Here is a 20,397-nt window from a genome sequence, read left to right as displayed (position 1 = left end):
ATGAGGCTTGTAACGATCATCTCTAGAAGTAATGTTACCTTCATAGGCATGGCTATGCCTCCCATATAAGGTAGAATCACGTCGGGATGTAATGGAAGGCTCCTCTTTGTGGACAGCAGATTTCAGCTTTGGAGAGGCTATCCCAGGCATGTCCACCAATGGAGATCTCTTTATAACAAGCTCCCCATCCTGGCCCTGCAATACATCACCCTTGTCCACTAAGAATGAAAGAGCTAGCTCACGAGGTTTCAGCCCTGATCCACGAGCCAAAGCCTCAAAGTCTTGAAAGACGGTTGCCTCCTTTTTCTTTGCATCTAGCACTTGTTGAATGTGTGGGTCCTCACGTAGGCTGGCCAATTCCATCTCCCTGGCATGGAGAAGCTCTCGCATACGCTGAATTTCTGCATTCATGGCACTTGGCTCTTGCTCTTGCTCCTGCATTTTCTCCTTGCCACGGGACGGCTGTCCCAACCATACATGATCACGGGCATAAGGCATCCGTCCACTTGCTTGTGTTCCACTGGAGTGCCCCTTTGAATTTGGCACTTCCTTGCTACTTGCTTGGCTAGCCATAATAAGAGTAAAGTCACTAATGGAGAGTGGTCAGGAAGCCTTTGGATCGTCTCCCAATGTAGAAAAAGGAAGATCCGTGCTCTGATACCACTGAAACGAGACCCAAGCAGGGGTCACCCCTTCCTGGACTCACTTCTCCAGTTAGCACTTTAATATACACTCTTAAAAGACAATAGCACAAGACAAAATAGCAAAAAGTAATTAACAACTCTGAGCATAGATAGGTGACACCACACTGAGGCCGGAACGGCCGGCGCCCCTCCAAGGAAATGATATTATTACTTGGGAGAATTTGTTACAAGTACACGGGCCCAAGGCCAGATTTCCAATAAGCAATGCACAATGAAAACAAAGTATCAAACCCAAACATGTTTGTTGATGCCGAGTCTGCAGTCACCAAGGGCTGCCCCGTCCATAGCACCTTCCAGAGTCACACTTCGCGTGCAATCCACCCGTCCCTGGCACTACGGATCACGCCGTGCCAGTCCTAGCGATGGGGCACCCTCACGGAGTTGACTCGGTGAATGGAAGAGGAGTCCAGACATAGGAGAGCAGGAGAATTCCTCATTCTTCGCGATGAAAATCTTCTGGAGGCTGCTGGTGTACCTGCTGTACCTGTTGTACGACCAGAATCAGCAATTAATGAAGGTACTGTACCTGCTGTACCTGCTGTACGACCAGAATCAGCAATTAATGAAGGTACTGTACCTGCTGTTGTACCTGCTGTACGACCAAAATCAGCAATTAATGAAGGTACTGTACCTGCTGTACCTGCTGTTGTACCTGCTGTACGACCAGAGTCAGCAATCAATGAAGGTACTATACCTGTTGTACCTGCTGTACCTGCTGTACGACCAGAATCAGCAATTAATGAAGGTACTGTACCTGCTGTACCTGCTGTACCTGCTGTTGTGCCTGCTGTACGACCAGTTTCATGAGAATAATGAGTGCTCCAGCCTGTTTTCTCTAAAATCCCAGCAAGGAGTTGTGTTTTCTTGCTCCAAAAATGCAAGGGAGAGGGCTGGAAGTGAGGCGCCTTCCTCCCATGCAAAAGGTTGGGTGTGGTAGGTGGGGTAGGTGGCCAACCCCCACCCCACATGCTATAAAAGGGTGCCCAGGCCAAAAGAGGGTGCCCACACTTATAAAGTGTCCACCTACTTTTAATGAAGTATGAAACCTGTAAGTTATAAGGCTTATAACTTAAAACTCTTATTTAAATAAGGATTTCCCACCTGTTCACACGCCACAAAACCTGTCAGAAGACAAGGCATTCCACGGCTCACGGGAGGGCGTCCCCGACCCCTGAGCTAGACACACATGTCAGGCATGCAAACGAAACCAGTTCACGCGAAAACATTTCAAAGGCAGGCAAACATGAGTGCACAATGCAACATTGTTAAAGGATAATCTCCGTTCATGTACTTGCACAATACTTGACATTTCCGGGCACAAACAGGCCCACCGGAAAGTCAATTCCAGGTACACACACAGTGTACAATCCACCCGTCCCTGGCACTACGAATCACGCCGTGCCAGTCCTAGCGGTGGTAATCCAGAAACATACACCGTGTGCAATCCACCCGTCCCTGGCACTACGAATCACGCCGTGCCAGTCCTAGCGATGGAGCACCACTACGGAGTATGCTCATCCAGAGCCCAAAGCTCACACAAGAAGATAAGAGGACCATTAGATAGCTCAATGGTGACAATGCGCCTGCTGCCCACACTCTGCTGACGTCAGCCGACAGCTCTTCTGGCAGCCAGCATCCTCTGTCCTGCAGCCGGCAGCCATTTGATCCATGCTTTGCTCCAAGTCCACTTCAGATGCTACACCTGAAGCTCCTACATTCTGGTTCTACCTATCTTCTACTGGTTCATGGTCTTTATCTGTTTGCCTCTTCTGGATCTAGCCCTGAGAATGTCCATGGCATCTGTGATGCACATGACATCCCCCTCTGCTAAACTTGATGACGGGAATCCAACCTGCTCTTGGATGACTGTCATCATCCCAATCCTGTCCTGAAGTCCCTCTGTCATCATCCATCGCTGGCAAACCTTTTTCTCTGAAAACCCGGCCTGTTCTCCAAACCACTCTGTCTCTGATGAAGATCTATGCATCTGGTCTTCCTCTAGTCCACAATCCATTCCTGCCCTGACTTTGAACACCGTCTTGGTCTTCATTCCTGGAACTGAGTCTGGCACTCTCACATCACCCTTGGAGGATCAACCTCCCTTGGGACCGTTGCCTGAGAACCTATCTGGCTCACGGCACTGCCATCCCCATCTGGCACTGTGGAACACCACCAACCAACCTCCTGGGAGTTCTTCCCGATCTGTGTTCTTGCCTTGGGCTTCGAATCCGTGTACTTTCCTGTACCTTGGACCTGTACACCATCATCTAGGACTGAATCAGTGTTTAGCTTTGCTGAGCCTGATGCTCTGATACCAATGTAACACGCGGAAGCTCTGGGTAGTCTTCTTTCAGTCCTAAACACTCTTGGAAACCTTCTGATGCAAAAACGCACCATCTGGTGCAAAAACACAGGTAGAGAGAGAGTAGAGAGAGAGAGAGAGAGAGAGAAGTGCTGGAAATTCAGTATATACTATGGTACAAAAAGGTACATGTCTGCAGCCCTTGGCTGCCTTCCTGAAAAGGTGGTAAAACACCCAAAATTCTGCCCTAGACTAGGACCCTACTGATCCAAACCCCTAGTGGGCTGAATGAATAAAACCTTGAGCAAGATGGGCTATTTATAGCCCTTGGACTACATGGGGAACTGGCCGACTGCTGGTCGGCCACTTCATACTTCATTAATGCTTTTTTTAAGCACAGCCGACTGGATATCCTCCTGCGCATGCTGCTTGTGTATGATGCGCCTGCTGCCCACACTCTGCTGACGTCAGCCGACAGCTCTTCTGGCAGCCAGCATCCTCTGTCCTGCAGCCGGCAGCCATTTGATCCATGCTTTGCTCCAAGTCCACTTCAGATGCTACACCTGAAGCTCCTACATTCTGGTTCTACCTATCTTCTACTGGTTCATGGTCTTTATCTGTTTGCCTCTTCTGGATCTAGCCCTGAGAATGTCCATGGCGTCTGTGATGCACATGACACTGAAGCGAACAGAATGACGGAGTCTTACTGGGAGATTTTAAAGTCACTGAAAGACAGGTTGGCTAAAGCATAGGAGACCTACACTCGACAGGCCAACAAAGACCGAAGGGATATGAAGTTCTCGGAAGGAGATTGGGTTTATCTTCGGATCATGAAGCAAAGATTGAAACAGGTGGGCAAATGATGTCCAAAGCTATCATTTAGGAGCTTTGGACCTTTTTCCATCCAAAGAAAGATTAACGAGGTTTCAATGAAGTTGAAGCTACCTCCGAGCTAGACTATGCATGATGTGTTTAGTATCATAGTGAAGGAAGGCCCTATGAAGACCACCCCCAAGTATGTGTAACATCTGACCAGCTCCAGTTGGCTAAAACCGTATGCAGGTCCAATCCCTTCAGAAGTGAAAGACGAAGTGGAACAAGATATCATTGATGAAGCTGAAGTGATGGTTCCAGAACAGATCCTTTTGCACCGCTTTAAGCATGGCTCCGGCCGAAGACAAAGACAATTTCTCACAAAGTTTCAGGACCGAGGGACCCACGCAGCGTGGCTTGACAAAGAGTTCTTTGATGACTATTCGGCTTTATTGACGGACTATTTAGAGGCTATGCAACTTCCGTCAAGTTAAGCAGAAGGGGATGTCACGTGCATCTCGCACTTGGATGCCAGAGACATATCTGAACAAGAAGGTGCAGGGCTTGGAGTGGAAACTGGTCCCATGTGCGCTCAATCCGGGATGAGTCAGCCAGGGTTCCACTCTATGCATCCAAGGTCAGGTCTACATTGCCCTGCACATGAAGCAGTGCTAGTCCGCGCTGTGAGTCTCCCTTTGGAATGATGTCAGATGTTCTATGTATCTGTTACCATTTGGCCACCCAATTGGTCCATCCGTGCTTTCTCATCATATATGTACATTGGACTGGTGTCCATGGCAGTTGTATATGCCGGGGATTGATGCCACTCATGTGATACTGTGGACTTGGCTTTTCGTTGAGACTTTTGTCTCTGTGTACATGCCCAGAAATGCCTGGTGGGTTGGTGTTCCATTGGGTCTGGTACCTCGTGTACTTGTCTGGAGCATGTCTATTTATGCTTGCTTGACCAATTTGTAGTTCCGAGTAAGGGGACGCCCGCCCGCGAACCGTGCGTGTGAAACTGTCTGTTGTCATGGTTGTGGCATGTGACAGGTGGTAAGTATTGGTCATAAACCTAGCCTTAGGAGTTAGCACTAATTTATAAGTGAGTGTGTACACACTTCATTAAGTTTTGGGTGACCAAAACTCACTTATAAATTATGACCATCCCGGTGTTCACACACTGATGTCCCGAGGTGGACAATACCCAATGTCCACCGCCCAGACCTTATCCCTCTTGTACAAAGGGAGTAATCAGCCATGTATCCACTCTAGCTTGCTCCACAAAGCACCTGCCTGCCACCTACACTGGACACCTCACTACCTCACTCCTCCTCCTCTCTCTGGAGATTGGCGCCTTCTTCATGAAGGCATTTTTGCTGTATTTTCTGCACTTTCTCCTTCCCAACTCCATATCCAAGCTTGCTAAGGTGTTTCTCAAGCTTCCAAGAGTGTTTTCGGGTGCTATTCATTCTCTTACACACTCCCAATGACTGAAATTCAGCAAAACAGCTCTCTTTTTTGCTGTAATTTTTGGTCTTTTTGCTGAAAACCCTAATTTCAGCCCTCCTTTCTCAAGTTGAACCATAGGGGAAGATTTCCCAGGGTTTCCTTCATCCTCTTGAAGACTTTTGTCGCGAAGAAATACGACAAATCGAAGATCCCATCACTCTAAGGACTTCCATCGCGAAGACTTCCGTTGTCATCAACTCTACTTGCAACAATTGGTAAGCTTTTATGCTTAAATATGGAAGCAAGTAGCAGGAGGGAGGAACCGGATTACAAGATCACATACCCTGTGTAGTGTTCTCTTGTCCTACGTGCTCTTGCAGATTGTTGATACCATGTGTTGGTGGAACAATAGAGAGCAGATGGTAGGGAACATGGGCACTTGAGAGGGTAGTGTGAGTTACAAGTCTACATTGACAACCACTTGTTTGCAATACTGTATTCATATGCATTCGTATGGAAATCTTGTCAGAAATGCCCATGACACTATGTACTTGATTCTCCCAAGATCAATATACTTCATTTGAGGGAGGGGTCGGCCGTTCTGGCTCATTGTGTGTCTCTTGTCAATTCAGCAAATTACTTCTTGTATTGAGCATGTGTCCATCAAATCTTGTATTTAAGTGTATTGATTAGCATTGTGTTCAACCAAGTTACAGTATTTGGTTTGCAATTGGATGCCAGACCTCTGTGTAGGCATGTAGGTTTGCATGTAGAGATGGGGCCAGCCCATAGGGCTACCCCAAGACTATTAGTGTCGGCATGGGGGAGGTGTAGAACCACCCCCAAGGGGCTAGGAGGACCCCGGCTGTGCCCACCAGCCTTGACTTGGGCTGGAAGGGGCTGTCGGCCAACCCTATGGCCAGTAGACAGCCAGCCGTCTGGGCCTAGGCCCTACAGGGGCTGTCGGCCAGGTGTGGGACAGCCCCCACAGGCTGCCCAGCAGCCCAACAGCCCATGCGCAGGCTTCACAGCCCCAAATTGGTGGCTGGACAGAAGCGATGGGAGGGCAGCAACCCACAATGTGAAACTTTGAACATATAAGTATTAGATGCTTATTCAGCAAGTCGTTCACAGTTACAGGCAAGGTGCTTGACGCATTCCGTGCACTCCAGAAAGCAGCCTCAGAAGCGCTTGTTTTGATATATACTCTAGCCAAGAAACGATTCATTCATCTCATATTTTTAGAAAGGGTGGACGTGTTCAAAGGGCCTGGATAGCCAAGGCAGTGCTCCTACCAAGGTGAACATTGCAGGTCAAGATTTCAGTCTTTATTTTCAGATTTTCATCATTCTAATAAAGCAAATACACCATTCGTGGTGGGGGCCCTACAGAGGGTATTTGGGACCCAATACTAGAGGGTATTTGGGACCCAATACTGTGTCTTCTCCCTCCCTCTCTCTCTCTCTCTCTCTCTCTCTCTCTCTCTCTTTTTGCACCTACTTCAGTTTTGTGCGTTATATTCGTCGTGAAAGATTGCTGAATTTTGAGCATTGAAGTTACCAATTTGACCATGAAGCTTCCACATGTTACATCTCTCTTTTTTATGTAGTCATCGCTATCAGTCCACATACCTAGTAGGCATCTGCACTTTTGTGTTTAGTTCTTATTTTCTTTTCATGCCAATGCATGGTAGGTGTACTTATTATGTATCACCATGGTCTCATGGACCCTTATGGTCTTTCTTTTTAGGGCGTTTATTAAAACTTCTTTCAATGTGAACAAAAAGAGAGACGAGCTCATAAAACTTTAATTTAATCAGAATTGTGCTTGCTTAGCATATTCACTAGTTTTTATCCTTTTACATAGTACTGTAGCCTTTTCCCATTCACATTTTCATGACCATGCAAGAATTGCCTATCCTTTTGTCCACACCCTGGGACCAACTCTCCACTTGTTTGTCTGGTTTTACATCAAAATTCAATTGTTAAAAGTGTCCTTAATTTAGCACTCTCTCACTTCTTGTTTTGGCCATTTTTTTCCTTCAAGAACCCTCATTTCATGTATTTTTACACAATCAGGTTCTAGGGGGAAGCTTTTGCAATTTGATGCCAAGTGATCTTTGCAGACGTGGAGCACTCGCAAATTTCTCAATTCCAGGTGAGTTCTTATCCTATACTATCCTTTTGCCCTTCCCTTTTTAGTGTTTGTGCAGTTGAAAATGGCGCAGTTTTGCAGCGAGTGGACCCAATCAAGCTACTGCATTTCAGTGTAAACAGCTAAATGAGGCTTTCCGGCGAGATGGTTGCCACCACTGTGGCAGCAGGACTGGGAAAAGGTACCATCTTGCATATCATTTTAACCTTAAGCTCACTCTTCTCAAGATAAAGGTGCTCTGGCCATTTTTGTAAACTGTTTTTTTCTTGCTCTTAGTAGCTGCATGCAGTCTCAGCTCGTTTTAACTTGCTTATTTTCGTTCAGCTTTGCAGATCACATACCTCCAAACATGATTGTACGATCTTTACAGCAGCAGCTGAACCGAGCTTATTGGGCTTCTTTGTTTAGTGTTCCAAAGAACACATCCCAGAGGTTTTACCCCCAATGTGTCAACTGTATGAAAAGGCAGAGTGCGTTTTTGCTCAATGGGAAAGACCCACTTGTCTATCACTTGAAACGTGGAGTTCCTAAGGTAAGACATGACAATGGTGCTGATGTGAAAGAAACCCTTGTCCTCCAATGTGAATGTTTTTTTAAATGGGAGCAGTTGCTGGTAAAGCTTTGAGGATTAGTTGAACAACCATCACTGAAGTTGTCTGCCTTTTGCAGCCACCTTATCTTGCAGGTTTTCTTGTGGGAGCTTTCAGCCTTCAAGGCTCTAATCCTGATGATTTGTCAGGGTCAAAGAAGAGGCAATGATATTTATCAGATGAAAAATGTAGAGATTCTTGGCCTTTGTAATGTACCTCCTCCTAAAGTTGGTATGAACTCGGCTATATTTTGGCGTCTGTAAAAAGGTCATATATTTTTGCCTTACAAGTGGAAGGCAGAAAATTGTTTGGAAGATGGGCTCTTTTATTTGGTGGTCATACATGTATTTGCTTTGTGTACTTTGATCAGCATCTCTCTCTCTCTCTCTCTCTCTCTCTCTCTCTCTCTCTCAAGTCCCTGTATCTCTTATCACTGTGAGTCACCACATATCACAACCATCTTTTCATTGCACTATCAAGTATACTAAGAAGAGAAGTCAAGCACTATGCAAAATGGTTGGTATAATGATGGAAGGAAAGCCTGGCTTCTTTTTTTTCCCCCTTTCCGAAAAGAGACTTCTATTAAGTTATAAAAAATCCTACAAAGGGAGACCTCAAACCAAAAGGTAGGGAGATCTCAACCAATCGGGGGCACTATAATGCCATAAAAGCCCCATAGGAGTAGAGCAGAAGAAAATACCATGGTTCCACTCTCTCATAAATTTGTTACATTTTCTTTGCGCAGCTTTTAAAGATCCTTGTATACAGGCCCAAGTGGCTAGAAGAGTATCAACGAGCCCGGCCCAAAATTTATGGTATTATAATAAATTCCAAGTTTGGTTTCTAAGAAACTACATGAAGAGGAATTCACAGCATATGCATTGACAATATCTTGAGGGCAGTGATGAGTCCCATCATACCAATTGCATGTAGAGACATGCCATGAAGTGTGGAGGATTCAGAGTCACAAAGGGGAGTTATTTTGTTCACACATTGGACAATTGATGGATAACACAAACCCTTAGCTATTTCTTTCCAAAAGTAAGGTAGGGTAGCCTAGGGCTACATAACAATCACTCCAAGGACATGTCAAATCCCAACTAGTGCTATGGGTATAGTAACCCAATCATCTTGACAAAGTGAGTGAAGAGTTAAAGTAGAGGAGTATAAGTTCAAATCTCATTATTTTCTTGGAATTATTGTTTTTGAGAGGCATTGGTTTAGCCTACTCAGGTCTTATGTGATAGTGTTGATTTTTCTTCTGGAGAGTAGTTTTCAACGATCGTCCTCTTTGGTAGCCTAATAGAATTTAAATTATTCACTTCCGTATTGGCGCTATTCTTACATACATAGATCACAATTGGGTCCATTTTGAGGAAACAACCTCAAAGAAGCAGTTTTGAATTGGATTTTTTCTATGAAAAAGTACCTCAATATAGTAGGATACAATGATCATGATAAGATGGTGCTTACTCGGGCCTAGTAGTTTGTAGTAGTTGGAGAAATCATAATGAATCGAACCATCTGAATCAAGAGTACCTTCAACAGAGATTTTGTCCCTTGGGATTTTAGGAAGAAAAGATAACGAATTCTTGGAGTTGTTGTCTTAGGAAATGTAATCTATTGAAGGGTACCATTAATCTTATGCAAATCTTGTCCGCTATGCTTGCGTAATGGCCGATCCTTTGTTGCTGGATAGGTTGGTGAAGAATGCAAAACCCTTGTGAGAGCAGGTTCTTATGTTACTAAAGCTTGTGAGAGAGTAGGTTCTTATGTTATGTTCTTGTGAATGGTTTGGATTCCTAAAGCGGGTTTTTGAATATTTGACTCTCCATTGTAAAAGTGGTAAGTTAAGCAAGAATGAAACTTTGAATTGTAGCTCTTCAACTTTTAAGGTAGTATGCAAGTTCACATGTTGTTTACCCTTCGAGTGTATATGTTCTTGTAGCTTCTATGTTTTTGGGAGATGGTTCTTATGGTATTGCTTTGGCCTCCGAACCCTTTTTGAGACTTTGGGGGATTTCTTTGTAACTGGGGTTGGTGTGGTGAGGCGGTGCTCTTATTAATTTCTTTAGGCAACCATATGATGGAATTATCATCATAATACCCTTGAGCATGGAGTAGGTTGTGCTCTTCTTAATTTCTTTAGGTAACCCTATGATGGAATTACCATCATGATTCCATCACATGGAAACCATATGATGTAATTATCATTGTGATTCTGTCACATGGAAACCATATGATGTATTTACCATCGTAATGAAAACCATAAGACATAATTACCATCATAATACTCATGAGCATGGAGTAGGTGCATAGGCACCCATATTTCCCAAAAGTTTTGGATTGGGGGTTAGTTCCTTTACTGTTGAGGTGGTTTCTTCCTTTATGCAGGTCTAGGGAGTATTGTGGGTTCTCTTTAGAATCCATAACTCAGCATTTAGCTTCATAATATCTATGAGCTTGCGATAAGTTCTTTTAAACCCACATCTTTTGAGTTGGCTAAGGTTTCCATTAATTTAGTCTTGTGTGGGTTTATGTGGAAGAGATGGTAGAATGACCTTTTTCCATATTTCCATGGTATGGGTTGGTAAGGTAGCCATCATAGCCATGAGCTAAAAATGTTTTTAACCCATAATTTGATTCCTTGAAATATCTAGAAAATGGGTTATGTGTTGGATATATCTTATTTGATGGGGTTGAAGGATTGGTACTCTTCTTAGCATATCTTTCGAGGTAACATTAGGTTTTATGGGTTTGGGTGTAGCATCGATGATGAGGCTTGGTTTTTCACAATAAAGAGATTATTGATGTTAAAGTCACATCAATGGCTTAAGGTCATATCAATGGATTTATCTTTATCAGTTGTAGAGATGACCTTCAAATGCTATTATCAACAACTTAGGGTTATTTTCAAGAGGGATTATGAATGATGAAGTTTTTGTAGTGGAATCCTATTTCTCATTTAGTGAGGTTAGATAAAGAGGAGCTCTTGGAGTGGAGGCTTCACCATGCAGAGGATAGATTAGTTCAAGTTATTGGAGAGGATATTAAATATTCTTGACCGCAATCTTACCCATGTATATTAAATATTTTTTCTTTCTCTCTCTAAAATTCTTGGCTATTCTTGCACTAATGATTTTTAAAAAAATGAATTAAAATCTCAATAATCTCTAATTTTATTTTACTAAACTAGGATATCTTGCTACTTTCTTTCTCTCTCTAAATTTTTAACCCTAATTTCTGTTGAGATATCGAGCTCAACTAGTGCTACGGTGGACATTGATGACCTGACTGGGTGACAGCTTCCGCACTTATGCCACTAGCATGGTTGGTAAGATTATGGTTGATATACCGCCAGTGGATGACACATAGCCCCTTTGGAGTATCGAGCTCTAAATTTTTAACCCTAATTTCTGTTGAGATATCGAGCTCAACTAGTGCTACGGTGGACATTGATGACCCGACTGGGTGATAGCTTCCGCACTTATGCCACTAGCATGGTTGGTAAGATTATGGTTGATATACCGCCAGTGGTGGATGACACATAGCCCCTTTGGAGTATTAGAGTTATGGCATAGTTATAGTGCCAGCTCATATAGTCAGGTTCACACTATATAGACCAACCATTTGTATATTGTTGTATATTGTTGTAGGAGAGTACTTTCCATTTATGTATGTACTCTTATCTTTTAGATAAATGGTTGTAGAGAAGAGAAGAAGATAGAAAAAAATTCAGCCATCCATCTCTCTCGTGTCTTGCACTCTCTTGTGTGTGTGTGTGTGTGTGTGTGTGTGTGTGTGTTTGCTTGCAAGGATCTCAAGATTTCTCTCTCTCCCACATTCTCTTTTTGGTATCAGAGCTCTGGTTCATGTGAGAGCTAAGGAGGCAAGCAAGAGGCAAGAACAAGCAAGGAAGGAAGAGGTACATGGGTAAGAGCATCATCATCTCTTCCCCTTCTTGTTTAGGTATAACACCCCTTGTAACTCTGGTTCATGTGAGAGCTAAGGAGGCAAGCAAGAGGCAAGAACAAGCAAGGAAGGAAGAGGTACATGGGTAAGAGCATCATCATCTCTTTCCCTTCTTGTTTAGGTATAACACCCCTTGTAACTCTAGGAGCTAGACATCTCCGAGACCTATCTTCACAAGCTTCAAGGTGCCTGTGTGGCCAGAATCGCGTTTTTGCCTCCATTTTGTCACTACAAGGTATTTTTGGCAGTTTCCGAAAGAAGTTAGGGTGGAGAAGTGTCTCTAGTCGAAATCTGGTTATTGCAGCAGTGCATTTTGGGAGTGCAGACAATGTTTTCACATGTATTGTTGATATTGGGTGTATGTTCATGAACTCTGGTCAGATCTGGTGACATGTAGTCTAAGATCTCCATGAGACCTCCTAGAAGAGAATAGGGTAACTCTCCACTGGATATAGATCCTAACTGGCTCTAACTATAGCCTTGGCCATCCACACATGTCTGGACTCCCCTGAACCGCTAGCTCCCCCCTTGTCTTGACATTACTCCTCGATTTCGGAAGAGTTTTAGTCCTCGAAAACAAAGGTAGGATATCGGGTCTTGAGAATACTAACATCCTCCCAAGTTGAACCTTCTTTTAGTCTATCCTTCCACTTAACTAGACATTGTTGTCTAATTCGGTGACAAGTTCGCTTCTCTTGAAAATCCAAGATGCGTTCTAACTTGTGTGGTAAAAACGGAGGCTCAATTAAATCTACAAGAACACATGTATCCATCACATTGGCATCTTCGCCGCCTAGTCCTTTCGCAGACAACTAACATGAAAAACTGGGTGAACCTTGGAATGTTGGCAAAGCTACCTACACGTTAAGTATTGTGAAAGGTCCACAATACCTCGGAAACAACTTTGGCACTTTGCCCATCCTCAAGGTTTCCGAACTCGGGGGAACCTTGAGAAATACTTGGTCACCTATTTCAAATGTGACCACTCTGCGGTCTTCGTCTGCATAATGCTTGTAACAATCTTGGGCCCGTTTAACATTTTCCTTTACTGATCTTCAGCATATCATTATGATCTTGCAAAAAATCTTTAACCTTTTGAATTCTTTCAGTAGCTAGCCCCACAGCTACTAGGGATCAGGGTTGAAAGCCATACATAAGCATCAAAGGACAAAATCCCATAGCGACATGCTTCACACTATTATAGGCAAGTTCTAAAATTGGTAAGTAATCTTCTCAATTTGTTTACCATTTACTTACATATATCCTTAGCATATCCTTGAGTACAAGGTTGACCCTTTCTGTCTGACCATCACTGTGAGGGTGGTCAACAAAGCTCATGCTGAGCATGGTGTCCAACCTTTTCAACACTGCTCGCCATAAGTGACTATTAAACTTCTAATCTCTATCACTGACTATATTGCCTGGTAACCCATAGAGTCGATAGATATTCTCAATGAAAAGCCGAGCTATAGTCTAAGATCTCCATGAGACCTCTTAGAAGAGAATAGGGCAACTCTCCACCCAACCGTCGGATATAGATCCTAGCCGGCTAACTATAGCCCTAGCCATCCACACATGTCTGGACTCCCCTAAACCACCCAATTTTCCCTAGCCCTAGCCTTGTCCTGACATGTAGGTTGTGATGAAGTACCACTATCACACAGAAGATACTACTGTGTTACATGTTGCATACAAAAATTGTCTGTTTTGCAAGTTTCTGATTGTTGCAAGAAAAAAATGTCTGCTCTGACGGACTTAATCAGATTGTCAATGAGAAGCTCGACAAGAACAACTTCCATGCTTGGAAGTTCAGAATGACCAATTTCCTGATGGGTAGAGGATTTTGGGACTATATGGAAAGAGACAATGAGGAGCCTCCAGAGTTATTTGAAGAGAATGCCACTCAAGGAGATATAAAGGCATTCAAGGGTTGGAATCAAGGTGCAAGGAAAGTTGCAGCAAGACAACTATGCATCATCTAGTAAATAGGGTGGTGATGAGACAAAAGTGAGAAGCTATTTGTGATGCAGTACATGCTCAGTTCCACAAACAGGAGATGTGTCAGGATCTCAATATATATGGTATAAGGATTCTGGTGCCTCTAACCACATGACCAGTCATGGTGCGTGGTTTAGACACATGCAAAAAATGAAAAAACCAGGTTATGTAAAAACAGATGATCCCATTGTGCATGTTGGTAAAGTGCCATTGTCTATGCAGGATGGCAAAAACCAGGTTATGTAGAAATAGGTGATAATACTCCACATCCCATTATGCATGTTGGTAAAGTGCCATTATCTATGCAGGATGGCAAAATGAAGTACTTGCCAGATGTACTTCATGTTCCAAATATTACAAAGAACCTGGTTTATGTTGGACAAATGGTTGAGCAGGGTTTGCAAGTGAGGTTTAATCCTCAAGGATGTTTTGTGAAAGACTTCAAATATAAATATATCACTTGGTTGCAAAGGGTGACAGAAATGGCAGGATGTTTACTTTGGATGTGAACATGCCTGAGGTAAAGACAGCCATGTTTGCACATGAAACAAGTGTTAGGTTTGTTGCCAAAGTTTAAGGTTGATAGTATGTATAAAGTATGTTAAGCATGACAACTTGTTAAGTAGGCCAAACATGCTTTCCCACATGAAAAGCATGTCAATGCAAGGCCATTATATGCTATACATTCACATGTATGGGGACCGTCCAAGACTGCAACAATTACACATTGCAGGTATTATGTTGCATTCATCAACCACACTAAGAAATTGTGGGTTTACTTTATGAAGGAGAAAAGTGACGTGTTTGGCTCACTTTCAAAGATTTAAAGCCTTAGTCGAGAAGAAAAAAGGCATGCAAATAAAATGCCTGAGATCAGATGGGTGGGGAGAATATTTCTTCAATGAGTTCAACGATTTCCTAAGAAAGGAGGGAATCAAGAGACAGTTTACATGCAAGTACACTCTAACAACAAAATGGTGTTGTAGAAAGAAAAAACTGGCACGTGCCTTGATGGTGTCTGAAAAGAATATGCCACATTATTTTTTGGCAGTAGCAACTAATGTGTACATTATGAATAGGATGCCTACTGCAACTGTTCATGGTATGTCTGAGAACAGAAGTTTACAGGCATAAGACCAAATGTCTCACTTGAAAGTGTTTGGGTGTATTGCGCGTATGTGCATGTTCCTGATGAAGTAAGAATAAATGCATCTTTATTGGTCATGCTATGGAGCAGAAAGTTTATATATGTTATAACCCTACCACTCCTAAAAAAGGCATGCAAATAAAATGCCTAAGATCAGATAGTGGGGAGAATATTTCTCCAATGAGCTCAACGATTTCCTAAGAAAGGAGGGAATCAAGAGACAGTTTACATGCAAGTACACTCTAACAGAATGGTGTTGTAGAAAGAAAAAACTAGCACATTACAGAAGTGGCACGTGCCTTGATGGTGGCTGAAAAGAATATGCCACATTATTTTTTAGCAGTAGCAACTGATGTGTACATTATGAATAGGATGCCTACTGCAACTGTTCATGGTATAACCTCTGGAACAGAAGTTTACAGGCACAAGACTGAATGTCTCACTTGAAAGTGTTTGGGTGTATTGCGCATGTGTGCATGTTCCTGATGAAGTAACAATAAATGCATCTTTATTGGTCATGCTATGGAGCAGAAAGTTTATAGATGTTATAATCCTATCACTCGTAAGATGCGAGTAAGCAGAGATGTTATCTTCGACGAGATGAGGAGTTGGTATGCACCAGCGATTGAAGGCAATAGAAGATGCATATGTAAGAAGTGTTGGTGTTGCACCACATGTAGAGGAGCAATCACAAGTTCTTAGTAGACCTTGAGATTCCTCTATCAATGGATCCAATGTTGGTCCATGGTTAGGCAATTTGAGGATAGATGAAGGTACACATGTATCACACAAAGGAAAGGAAAAGGTAGATCAACCTTTTGTGCTTGATCTGTCAGCAAGTTACTTATATGTGGATGGTGATTCTAGCGCTCTAAGCAAAGCCTTAATGAGAAGCTTGGCGTTCCGTCTATGGTTACTCTTGGTATAAGGAGAACCAGAGCTGTTTTGAGGACACCTAGCAATGATCCAGGTGTATGCAGGTCTACGAGGGTTAGGTACCCTGTTTACAGGTTGAGATATGATGGATATACATCCCATCATTATGCTTACATGGTTAAAGCAATATAGGAGTTGGAGACCACTTGTTTTGAGCAAGCACTTAGAAATAAGAAATGGGATGATGCCATGAATGAGCAGATAGCAACATTGGATGCAAATGCAATATGGGAGTTAGTACCTTTGCTAAAGGAAAAGAAGACAATTGGATGTAAGTGGGTGTATAAGGTCAAGCATAACGTTGGTCATTCAGCAGTGAGCAAGTATAAGGCAAGATTGGTTGCAAAGGGCTATGTGCAGACTTATGGCATTGACTATGAGGAGATATTTAGCTTGGTTGCAATAGTGGCAACCGTGAGAGTTGTCATTTTTATGGTTGCAACAAAGAGTTGGTCTTTACATCAGATGGATGTAAAGAATGCCTTCTTGCATGGTGATTTCCAACAAGAACTACATGATGCATTCCCACTATAAAAGAATGAGATGCAAATTATGAAAAATTTGACTCGTGGGAGACTTGTTGTACTACCCAGTGGATAAAGAAATGAGCTTCTATCCTTTTTAAAATCCCACAAGTTTTTTTACATATCCTAGGTCTTGTACAACTCCAATAATCGCTCTCTTACACTCCAAATGATTGCTTGTAGACTTGGTAAAGGTAACACATGACCAATGGGCATGTGCTACAGTAGAAAATAATCTCCTTTCTCTAGGAAATGTTTTGTGGATTTCTCATAAGCAAGGTGCTCTTTTTGTACTTGAAAATGATTGGTGCACTCTCTACATGTTCACTCAAGTTAGTAGCCCACCATGTCTCATACAACTTAATCTTAGACTTCATTCATCCACCCATTTTCTCATGTACTCAACCATTCTACATGCATCCACCCATACATGGTCAACTCCCATATTTATGCACGTCTAGAGTTATCTATTACTTCATCATTATTATCTCCACATTAATTATTATTTTTCATCCCAAAAATTATCCTTAAGATTTTAAGCACACCCTCCACCCTTAGACATTTAATCTTTCACCCGTTCAACCTTGAATTAAATTAAATGTGCACTCTATTTTTAATTTTTACTTGAGACTAGTGCGCACACATTCCCCAACATCATTTATAGATAATTATTTTTATTTAATTTTAAAAATACATATTATGTTGTATTATTATCTCTCTTTTTCTGACCCTAATGTGCAAGGGGATGCACATATGCACATGGAAAAGCCATGCCAACTTGACTATCAACCTTCAATTCTATTTTTAAATTTCTCAAGCTTCCAATTTTCTCATTAAAAATGCACATCTTATTAAAATTTCATACTCACTAAAATATACACCCCAAAAATTAACCTCTCGCCTGGGTTAGGGTAAGGGAAGAGAGATATTACACAAGTAACCCAACTCTGAAGCATCTGTGCTCTTTCTTGGGAATTGAAATAAGAATCTTGTACTCCAAGTTCCTTTGGCCTTAGAGCTTTAACTACGATCTTGTCCTCAACTTCACTTCGACTTGGGTAACCCGGAATTATTTGGGAGAGGGAGGGGGAAGGGGGGACAAGGATCATTTCCTTCGGAAGGGCTTGGACGAAATCCTCAACCATGTATTATCCTACTTCTATAGAGAGAATGGTAGTGGTTTAAGGATGCCATTATCTTGCTGATTTTTTCACAATATGCAAAATGTTGCGTGTTATTACAAGCTCCTGGATTTTCGAGATTGCATGGGTATGGAAGTCAATACCCATAGACTACCTGCAATCCTAAATTCATAATTCTTAACCCATCAAAAACCTGACTAATATTGTCCACCCACCATCTATAGCTATATTGATTGTATTCATTTGGGCATACACACTCGGAGAGGAGTATATTGAATCTAGGCAGGGGGAGGGACATCTTGTAAGTCTTCAACCTAGAGGTTTTTGACCACCACTTTCAAAAGCAATAAAGTGGGAAAAGAGACATTGGAACTTGCCCTGAAAGGGGTATATTAATATTTTTAATCAGCAATTCCAGTCCTGACTGGAGGGGTATAGTGTAGTTCATAGGCAAACTTGAACATTGTATTGCATGACAAAACTCTAAAATTACCCTTCCAATATAGGTGGGGTGGCAAGACATGAGAATGTCACCACTACCATTTATTTAATGTAAGGGAGAATGTGACCACTACCAATCCTTGAATGTAAGGGAGAATGGCAGCGGTGCCATTCTCCCCATGACGTGATGGGAGGCCTTGAGAATGGCACCATTGTCATTCGTCCTTGAATGTAATGGGATAATGGCATGTCATGCCATTCTCCCCTTCAAGGTGATGGAAGGACTTGAGAATGTCATATACAAAGATCTCATATTCAATCTTCTTCATATTTCAATGTTTTTTAGTTTATAAGTGTTACAATGATCTTACTATTTTTATGTTTTCCTTTTTTTGAATACATATGTCGAGGGTGATGAAAGCAAAGACGAAATCCTCATAAGTTTCTTATGTGGATGGTGTCTCAGATCCTAAAGGGTGGTACCTTGACAATTACAATAGTGCTCTCCAAAAACTACACTGTATTCACTTATTTGTGTATCAACATTGTGAGTATAGTGATGTGGGGCAAGTTAGTCAACTAGAAGAAGGTGATGTAGGAAAATTGAATATACATTGCATAAATGTGTATGCACTAGGAGGAATAGTATATTAGTTAGACCCTTCGTGCTATGAAGATGCGAGGATGAACTCCTCCCGTGACAAGTAGAGAGTGGTGTACATCGGATACATAGAATATCGATCAACCCGTCAAAAATTTTGAGACTATAGTTAAGGGCAAGAAATCAAAGAAGATACCAAAGAAGACTAAGAAGGATGGGGATAAAGATGGGGATGCTAGTGGGGACAAAGGTATGAAGGCAGGTGATGAGGAAAGTCAGAAGTTAGGGACATGAGGAGATTCAACATAGGAAGGAGAGGCAAGAAAAGAGCAAGAAGATACAAGGGTGAAAAAAGCATTGCATGCCATGGTTGTGTATCAACCATCATCACATTAAGTGGATTTTAAAGCAATCTAGAAGAAGTTGGAGAAGAAGGATGTAGGCATGACACATGATTAATGGAGTATGGTCAATACTTTCCATTTGGCCTCGATTACGAGGTGATGATTCATGTATTTAATTATTTCTAGGCTCCTAGTAGTCAATATGTATTTAATTGTTTCCAGGCTCCTAGTAGTCAATATGTATATAGTCAATATGTATACAGTCAATATGTATACAAGGCTCAAATGATAGGATTACTTCTGGAAGGTGAGTCCAGGGAATCGTATGAGGATGTGTTAATAGAAGAGGAGAGGAGTAATTGGGAGAATTTGATAAATGCATTAAGAAGAAAGTATGGGAGGACTAATAATCCAGAGGACCTTTGGAAGGAACTTAGTAGACTGTACCAAGGGGAAGAAGAAGACATTGTTGCTTTTGTAAACAAGTTTGAAGGAGTATGGAGACAAATTGTGAGGGTATTAGGGGAAAATCAAATACCACCTAATTTCTTAAAGAAGGATAGATTGTAGGGTTGTTACATGGGGTTATTAAGGAGAAGGTGGAACTCAAAGACCCTCACACCTATGCTGAGCATCGGAACAATGAAAGAAAAAGGTGCAAAAATAGGAGCTGGCTCAGAAAGAAAAGGAAATAGGTTTGTCAGCTAAATATGGCCATGGAACATGTGGACATATGATGGATCCTTTGCCTGTTAATGTTCATGTAGAACGGGACCATCGTGTTGAGATTCCAAGGGTTGCTAAGTCAGATAGAGGTCAGGATGGTTTGCATCACGAGATTCAGAGGTTGACTTAACAAATTAGAAATCTTAATCTTGCTATACAGGTTATTCAAAAGCAGGTCCAAATATCACAAGGAGAAAGACCACAAAGAAATGGATAGATCACTTATAATGCTATAACTGTGGGGAGAGGGGCCATATAGCTCCGCAATGTCCTCAACCAAGGAGAGAGTCAAGAGGTGTGTACCTGATCATTCAAAGGCCATAAGGTAACAAAGGTGTCAGTAATAGGGAAGTAAATAATGGAAACCAGGAGCCAGTACAAGGGCAGATACAACCGCAAGGTCCTTTGGGGAATGTGCATGTGCTTGAAACCATTGAGGAAGAGGAGGATGAAGTTGACATGTTGGCCAATAAAAGAATAAGGATGCAAAGATCATATTTAGAAGGTGCAGATAAGGAAACAAGGGCCAAGAAGAAAAGAGAAAAAGGAAA

The 20,397-nt window shown here is 42.2% G+C and overlaps 1 protein-coding gene across 2 annotated transcripts in view; it reads left to right on the top strand.

Annotated features, from left to right (window-relative positions):
- LOC147614997 (uncharacterized) overlaps positions 1 to 8,375 on the top strand; it is a 45,522-nt gene extending 37,147 nt beyond the window's left edge. For both annotated transcript variants that reach the window (XM_086780275.1, XM_086780274.1), the window contains exons 4-7: positions 7,350 to 7,428; positions 7,507 to 7,606; positions 7,750 to 7,957; positions 8,095 to 8,375. In XM_086780275.1, the coding sequence (XP_086636401.1) occupies positions 7,350 to 7,428; positions 7,507 to 7,606; positions 7,750 to 7,957; positions 8,095 to 8,184 (477 nt within the window). In that variant the 3' untranslated portion in view covers positions 8,185 to 8,375. The remainder of the gene's footprint in view (positions 1 to 7,349; positions 7,429 to 7,506; positions 7,607 to 7,749; positions 7,958 to 8,094) is intronic.
- Positions 8,376 to 20,397: the final 12,022 nt, after the last annotated feature.

This window comes from Cibotium barometz, chromosome 41, assembly GCF_041138505.1.
Source record: "Cibotium barometz isolate CiBa-2024 chromosome 41, ASM4113850v1, whole genome shotgun sequence".
In the NCBI taxonomy this organism is placed as follows: domain Eukaryota; kingdom Viridiplantae; phylum Streptophyta; class Polypodiopsida; order Cyatheales; family Cibotiaceae; genus Cibotium; species Cibotium barometz.
Note: the sequence above shows the minus strand (reverse complement) of the source record. Positions and strands in the feature narration are given on the sequence as shown.